The sequence below is a fragment of the Dermacentor variabilis genome, chromosome 11 (assembly GCF_050947875.1).
Source record: "Dermacentor variabilis isolate Ectoservices chromosome 11, ASM5094787v1, whole genome shotgun sequence".
NCBI classification, from domain to species: Eukaryota; Metazoa; Arthropoda; class Arachnida; order Ixodida; family Ixodidae; genus Dermacentor; species Dermacentor variabilis.
Window position 1 is genome coordinate 6865093 of NC_134578.1, and position 10111 is coordinate 6875203.

The following is a 10111-nucleotide window of genomic DNA, read 5'->3' on the forward strand; positions in this document are numbered from 1 at the left end:
GAAAGAAGAACAGGCAGGAGACGCGCAAGCTGGGCGCCCGAATGAAAATAAACATCAGTCTGAAGGGTTATCCTTGCAAGAAGGTCACGTCTTAAGTCTTTCCTGTTCTCTCGACAAGTCAACTTGTGTGCTGTTAGTCGCTAGTATCATCATCATGTCTCCTTCGCAGAACACGCTGCCATAGAAGTGTCTGCCACAATTAGATCGGGGCTCCGCGACATGTGGAACATTATGTAACAGAAAAAAAAATGAGATCAAAAAGGCAGAATTCTATGATAATTCAAAGGACAGTGCCCTACTGTTTCAAACCAGATTAGGGTGTCTAAAATGCAGACTGCCCGTGCATAGTGTCTGAAAATGGTGCAGACACCATTGAGCATGTTCTCTTAGGATGTAAGAGTATCCATTCAGCGATAAATGTAGAAGCAGTGACTAACCGTGACCCAGGTTGTTGGGAAAACGGCTAGACACAAACAAACATACATAGATACCTCCCAAACATAGATACGAACATAGCTACAGAAAGTGCGTGAGGCACGCTAAGAATGCAAGCGCATTCAAATGAACTTGGTGACTTGGGTCACCACCCTGTTTCAAGAGGGATACTCATATCATCCTCATCAACAAGGATTTGTTGGTTCTTTATATCGCGTAAGTTAATGACCATCATTATGATGATAGCGATATAAGTTTGTAGGGAACCCACGCGATCCCGCGGCGACTGATTATTCCTCACAGCGAAGCCTCACGTCAGGCTAGCGGTCCCGCGCATGCAGGGTTTAAGTGAGAGAAAAAAAAAAGCCTTCCCCATGCGGGCTGCGCGAGGGAAGCGCAAAGCCCAAGCGTTGCCAGCGCCATCGAGCGAGTCACATGTAAAACCCGTTGACCTAGACGACCTTTCTTTGCACCCAAGCTAGCGCTGCGTGTGAGGTCCTTATAGAAAAAATTATAGGGATGTTAGGTACGCGTAGAAGGCTTGTGCCGCCGCTTGCTCCCCTTTTTTTCCCGCACAGCAGACGCTGGCGGGAAAAACAACCGACTGGTGCCCGCACTTCAGTCGGTTGTTCGGAATACCCGCTTTACCCAGTGCATGTTCTTTGAGGAATCGATTGATCCCTCAGTGATCTTTGCATAGCTAGATGACCTTCTTGAAGTGTTGCAATAATTGAACGTCTACTCTGTATTTAAGACGTAAGAGAAAGGGGGCAGGACAGGAGGAGCGCTGGCTCCTACTGCTTTCGTCGTGTTGCATTGATTTTTTTTTTCTTGTATGCACTGGAAGTAACCGATAATGGCAAGTTTCCAAATAGCGCAAACACCTGAATAATAGTTAGTTCCAGAGGTAATAAATGCTTTCCCAATGTAAACGTTGTTATATCTTGCTTCTTTAGCTTGTCGCACAGCTGTTTTCACTGCACTCCCACGTCCCATAGGGACTAAAGATATACTATTTCATTCAGTGACATAAACTTCTGTCGTAAGCCTTTCGTATTTTTGTAACGACTAGACGAGACCATTCTCAAAGACGAACTTGGTCTTTGCTAAAAGGCGTCGAACTTACGGCTAATATTTTCGTCGTACTGTTGTGCATTGTCTGATCGCTCATTTCAATTGGAAATCGGTTTACGAGTACGTGTGAAACGCAGCGGGTATATTTAGAATAGCACCGTCAACCGTAAAACCAGCCGTCGGCACAGGAAAGCCACGTTTTAGATCGTCCCGTTGTAGCAGCTCTGGCTAAATGTGGACCAGTCGGCCGGAATCCCGATTGTGTAGCCGGAAGCACCTGAGGGTTCAGACGTAATGTGAAACACTATGCGGTCTGCAATCCGGGGTTTGGAGACTCTTGGTGCACGCGGTCACCGGACCAATAATCTCCGAGGCTATAGTTCGAGTATATTATACTCTTCACAGTTCCCGTTCAAAGACGCTGCTGTCAGTGGCACGTCTTTGCTGTGCCGACTTGCGCTTCCGGTGCATTTTCTGACGGATCGAAACGCTGTGGCCGACGCCGTTTAAACAGAGACGCTCAGGCGGCGCGCCTTGCGTGCCCGGAGAAAGGTCCTCAAGCAACTCCAGCGCAAACAAGCCGTACGGCAGTGACAGCTGCGGCCCGGCGTGTGCCGCCATGGCCTCCGTGGCGGTATGGTGAAGGAAGACGAAGAACCCTGGCGCGTGCCACGGGCTCAGCGCACGGGCTGAGGAGAGGGAAGCGAAGGCGACGACGACGACGTCGATCAGTCCGCTCCGCCGTTCGATGCTGCGCATGGCGTCTTTCAACGAGCGGCTCGTCCACGAGGTCAAGAAGCACAAGCAGCTGTGGGACCAGCACTCCAAGCTTCACAAGGAGGCCGGCTTCCGTGAGGCCGCCTGGCTGGACATCGCCACAGCTCTGGCAGTCAGCGGTGAGTGTCATTGACCCGCACATGCGGGCCTCCGGGCAGGCTGCGCGTGGCGCTGCCTCCGTTTTCGAACGCGGACGAGTACGCGTCGACTGGACCGGCAAGGCCAAGGGTCTCCGAGTCCCTTGGCGTGCAGAATTTTGTTCGCCAGCGTCGGCGATGACGGCCGGTAGCAATAGTGCGTTCCTCATTCGAGGCTACGCGGTATTTACGGGCCAGGAATCGGTGATTATCTGGCGGAAATTGGTCAAAGCAGCGATACGCGTGTGTGCGCGATTCGGTTATTTTTGGTCGAACTCGAGTCGCTCGAGTGTCCGATTCGGCTGTTCGAACCGCGACTGCGTGCCCTGCGGCGGGGCGGCGTTGCACTTCGCCGGCAAGTCGCGTGCGTTAACACAGCACAAAAAAGAAAAAAAGAAATAAAAAAAAGTAGTACGGCGTTTCAAAAGAATACACACTTTCCACATAAAGATCCGTCTTAGTAGCTATAAACGTCTGCACAGTGGTAGACGCTGGAGAATTGGTTACCTTAAGTATTTGTTCGTCTGAGCTTATTATCCTTCGGGTCCGTCTTTTTGAGGAGCAACCATATGCGGTCATGTATAGATCTCCGTGAGTGCTCTATTTGGCTGCACACATTGAAAGAGTGGTCCGTTACGGGTTTCTTAAAGGCTCTCCGTTTTCGTCTGCAAACGGGCTTGGCCCGTTCGCCCATTGCGTCCCAGCTCAAGGCGGTTGTGAGCGTGCCAGCGATGCAAAATTAAGCTCGAATAAAGTCGAAAACGTGAAGTACTCACTAACTGTTCGAACTTCCCGCGCAATAAGTTTGTTTCTTTTGTTTCCATTAGATGACGCCACGCACGGCTTTACTACATAAGCGTATGCACATTTAAACGCGTTCGTGCATTTCTAACTCTCAATCGTCTCAGACGTTCTTGTTGCAACTGTATAGAAGGTGGCACTTGCAATATTACATAAGGGGCTTTTATTGACGTCATGCTTGCCGTCATATTGGATGACCAGCATGGTGAGAACGGTGAGAACCTGCGCCTATTGGCGGCGTCTCAAGGGGTAATTGTTTCCGTTCTTCCGACGCGTTCTGGCGCAGACGCCAGCATAGTTCCTACCCACTCTCTATGACATTAATGGTGTCTTCGACTGGTCGCCTCCATCCCTCGACGCAGAGTCGGACAGATCCGGCGTTCCCCGAGCTCAGAGGTAGAGGACAAGCGTGCGAGCCGAACGTGCTACTCGCTCATGGAGGAGGAAATAAGAGATGCGAAACCACGTGACCACTTCGAATGTCTGATGTTTCGCCTATCCAAAGCTCCCGGAACCGGCGGACGCGGCGGTGGGACGAGCCTTCGTCGAGACGCCATCATCCAGTGGCCTAGGTTGCTTAGGTTACAGTGGGCCGTCGCCAACAGCAGCGACGCGGCGCTGCGATGACGTTTCAATCTCGACGACTGCTCCGACGACAGGGCTCGGAGCGCCTCAGAGCGCTGGAAGCTGGAGAAGAGCAATCGAGAAGAACCAGCCAAACGTAGGGCGCGCACCGTCTTTCAACCAGCCGAAGGCAACGCCGCTCGCGAGAGCACTCAGAAACGACCAGCCGAAGATGGCATAAGGCACGTTGCCCGTGTTCGAGTGTACACCCGTGGTGGTGGATATGAAGCTCTGACATTTTTCTAGCCGTGGTCACGCTGGAGGTGACCCGTACAGTGAGTATAGCTGCGTCCGCGACGTCACGTGCAAGCTACCCATTCAAGAACAGTTCTTGCTTGATAAATCCCCGACTCCAGAGGATTCGTTCGTAAAATAGTTCTATGACATCACAACGGTTCTGGGAGGCGCCTGACCGCTAGCGCTTTCAGAAGAACAAAGGCGCGCTCCACCGAGCCAAGGCAGCGATCGCACTACCTCGACGTGCCCACTGCGCCATGGAGCGCCTGCAGGCCAAGAACACTCGGAGGCGAACAGAATTGGAGGCTGTTTACGTTGTGTCGCGTGTACAAATATCCCTCAAAGCACACCGCTTAAAAGAAACAGCTAAAGAATTTGTTCATTCGTTGAGGCGCGTTGAGATTTCGCCAATTCGACAGGCTGGGCCGATGCGATTAGCAGCGATTGTGCGTGTTCGAGGAATCTTCTACACATATAAACGCATAAATTGCCCTGAAATTTAGTACAATAAACGCAGATACGGCGTAATAAACAAAGTTGCAAGAACGTCTGAGTCCATAAGCACGGAGATAAGACAAAGACGTGTATACCCACGCGGAGGAAGGAAAAAGCTCGAAGAAAGCATTACGTCACGCAGTCAGCCTTGACAAGCGAACGCTCCGTGAAGCCAATACATTTGCTCGTCCTTCCTTTCTTTAGATTGCTATCAGATCACTATCAATACATTTGCTCAGTGGTGGCCCTACACGTGACCTCTTGCGTCGAGATCACGGAGAAAGAATCAAGATTTGCTGAGACGTTTGGTTCCCTGTAACTATGCCAGTAGTTTTTATGCGGTGCGCGCTTGTTCTGCAGCTACCCTACCGTGGCTCTGCCTGGAGAGCGGGAACACCAAAACTAACCGCGTGCTTTGACGTGCGATCACCTGTTGGGCCAGCAGATTCGACTTCAATCACGTTGCGCGATGCTCCCTCCTAACGTTTTCCTTAAGACATGATTACCCATAATTCCCATGGTGGCTGAATGATTGAAGCGCCAGAGTTTCCTCTAGTAATTTTCGTATGAAACTATATGGTCGAACCGACGCCGTGTTGATCGTCAATTCGACCTCTAAACAACCATGTCACGATATACCCTTTGTTGACGATACCCGATACCCGATAGCGATACCCTTTTGTTGACCGAACTACTTGCACATGTTCCACAGCGTTGAAATGCATGAGTATGAAATGGAGCACGTGTATGCATGCAGTATACGTGATTATGTGCGTGCTCTGCTTGTTGGGCTCTACGTGCAGTGGAGGAATGCCAGACCCGCTGGCGCACCATCCGGGACACTTACCTGAAGCGTAAGAAGCGGCGCCGCTCAGACGCCAAGGGCCAGTGGAACGTGCTTGACAGGGAGCTTTCCTTCCTCGACGAGTTCCTCCGCCCGCGCACGTGAGTACACTCGCTCGTTGTTCTACGTTCTCTCGTTGCGGAGCTTTAATCGTTACACAGCTTGCGCACAGCCGCTTAGTGGGATCGCGCGCGTACGAAGTTCACGCCGGCAGCGGAACTGCCGACCCAATGTCACCTTGGCGTCTTTGTCGTTTTAAAGCTAAGCTGACTGCGGTGTCGCTTGCGTCGCTTGGGAGACGAGCGTACCGGAAATGATTATCGCAACGCGTGCAACAAGAGGCAGGGCGGGCTGTTCACAGACGCTCTGCTCAAACTCTAATACATATGATTGGAAACGTGGTACATGTTAGCGCGTCCCTAACGGGCGCCGTCCCCGTTGCCGTTCTTCGCCGTTGATCCTCACTCTAAAGCCTTCCCAGTTTAATAACTTGAATGCTTCTGCCAAGCATGCAGTGAATAGCATTGGAGAGATTGTGTGCCCTTGGCTGACCTCTTTCTTTATAGGTATCTTGCTACCTTTCTTGTGGAGAATTAAGGTAGCTGTGGAATCTCTGTAGATATTTTTCGAGATATTTACGTAAGCGTCCTGTACTCATTGATTACTCAATGCATCTATGACTGCGTTCCTACTGAATCAAATGCCTTTTCGTAATCTATGAAAGCCACATAGAGAGGCTTATTTTACTCCACAGGTTTGTCAATTACCTGAATGATGACATGGATGTGATCCATTGTAAAGTATCCCTTCCTGAAGCCGGCCTGTTCTCTTGGTTTACTAAAGTCCAGTGTTACCCTTATTCTGTTGAAAATAACCTAGGTGAATATTTTATACAATACTATAAGCAAGCCAAGGGGCCTATAATCATTAAATTCTTTAACCTCTCCCTTCGTATGGATTATTATAACACTGGCATTATTCCAACTGTCTGGTACATTTGAAGTCGAGAGACATTGCCTATGAAGGACCGCAAGCTTTTCAAGCATGATATCTCCTCCATGTTTGATTAAATCTACTGTTATTCCATTTTCTCCTGCCGCTTTTCCCTGTTTCGTGTCTTGCAAGGCCCTTCTAACTTCATCGCAAGTTATAGGAGCCTCTTTAACCTGTTCATTACTAGTTCCAATGGAGGTATCGTATCTGTTCCGGGTACTGTACAGGTCAGTATAGAATTATTCCGCTGTGTTTACTATATCATCGAAATTACTGATGACATTATCATGCTTATCTTTCAGTGCATACATCTTGCCTTCTCCTAAGCCAAGTTTTCATCTCACTGATTCATGCAGCGGCCGTGTTTTACTGCTTCCTCAGCTATTGCAATGTTATAATTTTGAATATCCCTTACTTTCTTCTTGATGATCAGTCTGGATAGTTCTTGTGTTTCAAAAGCAGTGCTGCATAGTTGAACCACAGAGACGAGAACAGCACACACAAAGCGCATCTGTCAATTGTTCATTAAAACCCGCCGTGGTTGCTCAGTGGCTATGGTGTTAGGCTGCTGAGCACGAGGCCGCGGGATCGAATCCCGGCCACGGCGGCCGCATTTCGATGGGGGCGAAATGCGAAAACACCCGTGTACTTATATTTAGGTGCACGTTAAAGAACCCCAGGTGGTCGAAATTTCCGGAGTCCTCCACTACGGCGTGCCTCATAATCAGAAAGTGGTTTTGGCACGTAAAGCCCCATAATAAAAAAAATTGTTCATTAAAACTAATAGGGGGTGCACATTGTGGGCAACAACGCCATGCGCAAAGAGTGGTGCGCAAACAGTTCCGCGAATTTTATCTTATCTCTTGAGTTCGACACTTTCATTCTTTGTCGTTTCTTTATCAGATCATTTGTTACTCGGAAGAGCTTACCTACTAGTTGCCTTAGTGCTTTATTGGCTCTCACTTCAACTGCTGCTTTTGAAATCAGCTAGTTACTGTTTCATTCATTACCTCTATGTCACCATCATCATCTCTCTGTTCTAAGGCTGCATATTTGTTTGCAAACATCAGTCTGAATTGGTGCGCTTTTGCCCTTATTGCGTCTAGGTTGGTCTGCTTCTTCTTGATTAATTTTACTGTTGCTCTCTTCATACTGAGGTAAATCTTAGACCTCACTAACCTATGATCCCCGCACTTTACCTTATCTAACACTTCTACATCCTGCACTACGCTGGGATCGGCAGAAAGTATGAAATCTATTTCATTTCATGTTTCTCCATTGGGGCTTTTCCAAGTCCACTTTCTGTTGCTACGCTTCCTGAAAAAGGTATTCATTATTCGGAACTTATTCCTTCCCGCAAATTCTACCAGCATCTCTCTTCTAGTGTTCCTAGAATCGATGTCGTAGTTGTCAACTGCTTGTTCACCAGCCTGTTTTTCCCCACTTTTGCATTAACTCGCCCATGACTACATTATACTGAGTTTGCACTTTTCGCATCACTAATTCAATATTGTTACGTGTAGCTGGAGCCCAATGCTATATACAATTTATTTACAGGGAAGCTAACGGAAGGCCAAAATGGCGACGCTATATCAAGCGGGCCCACGTCGTCTTCTTCCTCCTCAGTGCAGCCACACTGTGGCGGCTGTTCCGTAGCAATATCTTTATAAATATAATCTATTTCATCATCATCACGACTGGAGGTTGGAGCGCAGGCTTGTACTATCTTTATTCTATACCTCCTATTTAGCTTTATTACGACTACTGCTACCCTCTTATTAATGCTCTAGAATTCGTCAATGTTACTCGCTATGTCCTTATGGATTAGGAATCCTACCCCGTATTCTCTTTCATCTGGAAGAGCTCTGTAGCAGAGGACGTGGCAGTTAGCACTGCAGAAGCCTCAGCAGTTCTTCTAACCTCACTAAGGTAAACAATATCCCAGGCAATGCCTGATAATTGCTCAAAGCGTCCTCCTAAGCTATCCTCACTCGAGAGTGTTTGCGTGTTAAGCGTTATCAGGTTTAGTTTCCACTGACGGTCTGTCCGGGTCCAGAAATCCTTAGCATCCTCTGCCGCGTCGCAGGTCTGACCGCCACCTTCGTCAGGTGATCCGCAGCCGCTGGGGACTGAGGTCCGCGGTTTAATTGTAGGGGTCATGAGGGAGGTAGTGGCCGAATAGTGCACCAGAGAGGCCAATTCGTGTTCTGGTGAGGGAGCCCTCTGGAACATTGGAACATATAAGGGTTCAGTTTGGCCTCCCTGAGCGTCCCGTATCTATAATATTTTGAGTACCAGGGCACAGCCACTGAATGTGATCAGTGTCCGCCGTAGACGCAGATGCTGGGAACTTTGTGCACGCGGGGTTCCAAGCCTAAGTGCAGATGTTAGGGCCACCCCAGCCCGAAGCCTTCGAAGACACACTTCCTCCTCCCGGAAAAGATTCACATAGGGGTGCGTTTGTGTCCCATCGAGGAATCAACTCCTGTTTGTAGTAGAGCTTTGGAGTAAGCGAACCTGGTAGGGTGTCAGGCAATAATGGTGTGTGAGCCATTTGGCCGACCAGGTTGTTAAACAGACTCCGACCGTATACGTGAATCAATGCACTTTAATGCTGAAGTGCGACAGCTTGTTTAGCATGTGTATTTCTTGGCAAATGTGGAATTTCTTGGTAACTTCCTTCAGTTTCACTTAGTGAAACAGTGCAGCTGTTATGCCGTTTGGTAACGCACTGACAGACTCGTTGGCATCAAGTGTGGGTTGTGGTTGCAGTAACAGGGAATCCGTAGTTTCGATGGTGTAGGTGCATGTATGCTTGTGTGATGATTAGGACTTACGTATAGGAGACCCGTCCTCCTCGCGCAGTCGCGTGCACGCGAGGTGATAAGAGAGGGCAGGCGGAGTCGTCGTTGCGAGGTGGAGACGGATGCAACGGTCGTTGCCCAAGGATCACTATACTGCTACTTACTGTACTGCTGATTACTGCACTCACTCAGCACAAAACTCAACTGCCCCTTCGCGCTCTCCAGGAGGCGCTGTTCACTGCGTGCCCTACCGATGCCTCCCGTCAAGAGCGAGGTGCCCGACGGCGACCCCCGCGAGGCCTCGGGGCCCGAGGAAGCCGCCAACAATTGGGCGCCGCACCCGCAGCAGCCGGTGGCCATCCTGCCGCACCACCAGGACGGCGGCGGCGCCGCTCTGCAGGAGCGCGCCGGAGACCCCGACGAGCTGTTCTGCCTGAGCCTGTCGGCGCAGCTCAAGCGGCTCCTGCCCAGGGAGCGCAACTTGGCCAAAATGAAGATGCTGCGGGTTCTGCACAACCTCGAGTTTGGCCAGGTGGAGGACGAAGCGGACATTGGCCCGTGAGAACCAAGCGACGGACTCTTTCACCATGCATACCTTTGTTCGTGTTTCTTTCATCCCCCATTCTTCCCTTTCTTTATCTCTTTCTTGTTCTACAGTAAAGCCCTGGAGTGTATCTGTTGAAAGCGAACGTCTTTGAATGCTTGTTCTGAGAGCATACTGCTCGCCGCGCTGGCTCAGTGGCTGTGGAATTCTGCTGCTGAGCACGAGGTCGCGGGTTCGATTGCCGGCCGCAGTGGCCGCATTGCGATTGGTGCAGAGGAGGAAAAAAATATTACGATAGTAAAATAAAATTAAAACGCTCGTGCAGCGTGCTAATTGGGTGTGCGTT

General features: G+C 49.7%; 1 protein-coding gene across 1 annotated transcript; it reads left to right on the plus strand.

Moving 5' to 3' along the window:
- The first annotated feature begins 2033 nt into the window (after positions 1 to 2033).
- On the plus strand, positions 2034 to 9910 carry LOC142564847 (uncharacterized). Its single transcript, XM_075676028.1, has 3 exons — positions 2034 to 2405; positions 5384 to 5525; positions 9447 to 9910. Exons 1-3 carry the CDS (start codon positions 2258 to 2260, stop codon positions 9781 to 9783), a joined length of 627 nt encoding a protein of 208 aa, XP_075532143.1. The 5' UTR covers positions 2034 to 2257; the 3' UTR covers positions 9784 to 9910.
- Positions 9911 to 10111: the final 201 nt, after the last annotated feature.

What these genes read in the sequence shown, in the direction of transcription:
- LOC142564847 (XM_075676028.1), top strand. Translation starts at nt 2,258, where the DNA reads ATGCTGCGCATGGCGTCTTTCAACGAGCGGCTCGTCCACGAGGTCAAG. An exon ending in CACAGCTCTGGCAGTCAGCG is followed by an intron (nt 2,406 to 5,383) that starts GTGAGTGTCATT and finishes CTCTACGTGCAG; the next exon opens with TGGAGGAATGCCAGACCCGC. An exon ending in GAGTTCCTCCGCCCGCGCAC is followed by an intron (nt 5,526 to 9,446) that starts GTGAGTACACTC and finishes CGCGCTCTCCAG; the next exon opens with GAGGCGCTGTTCACTGCGTG.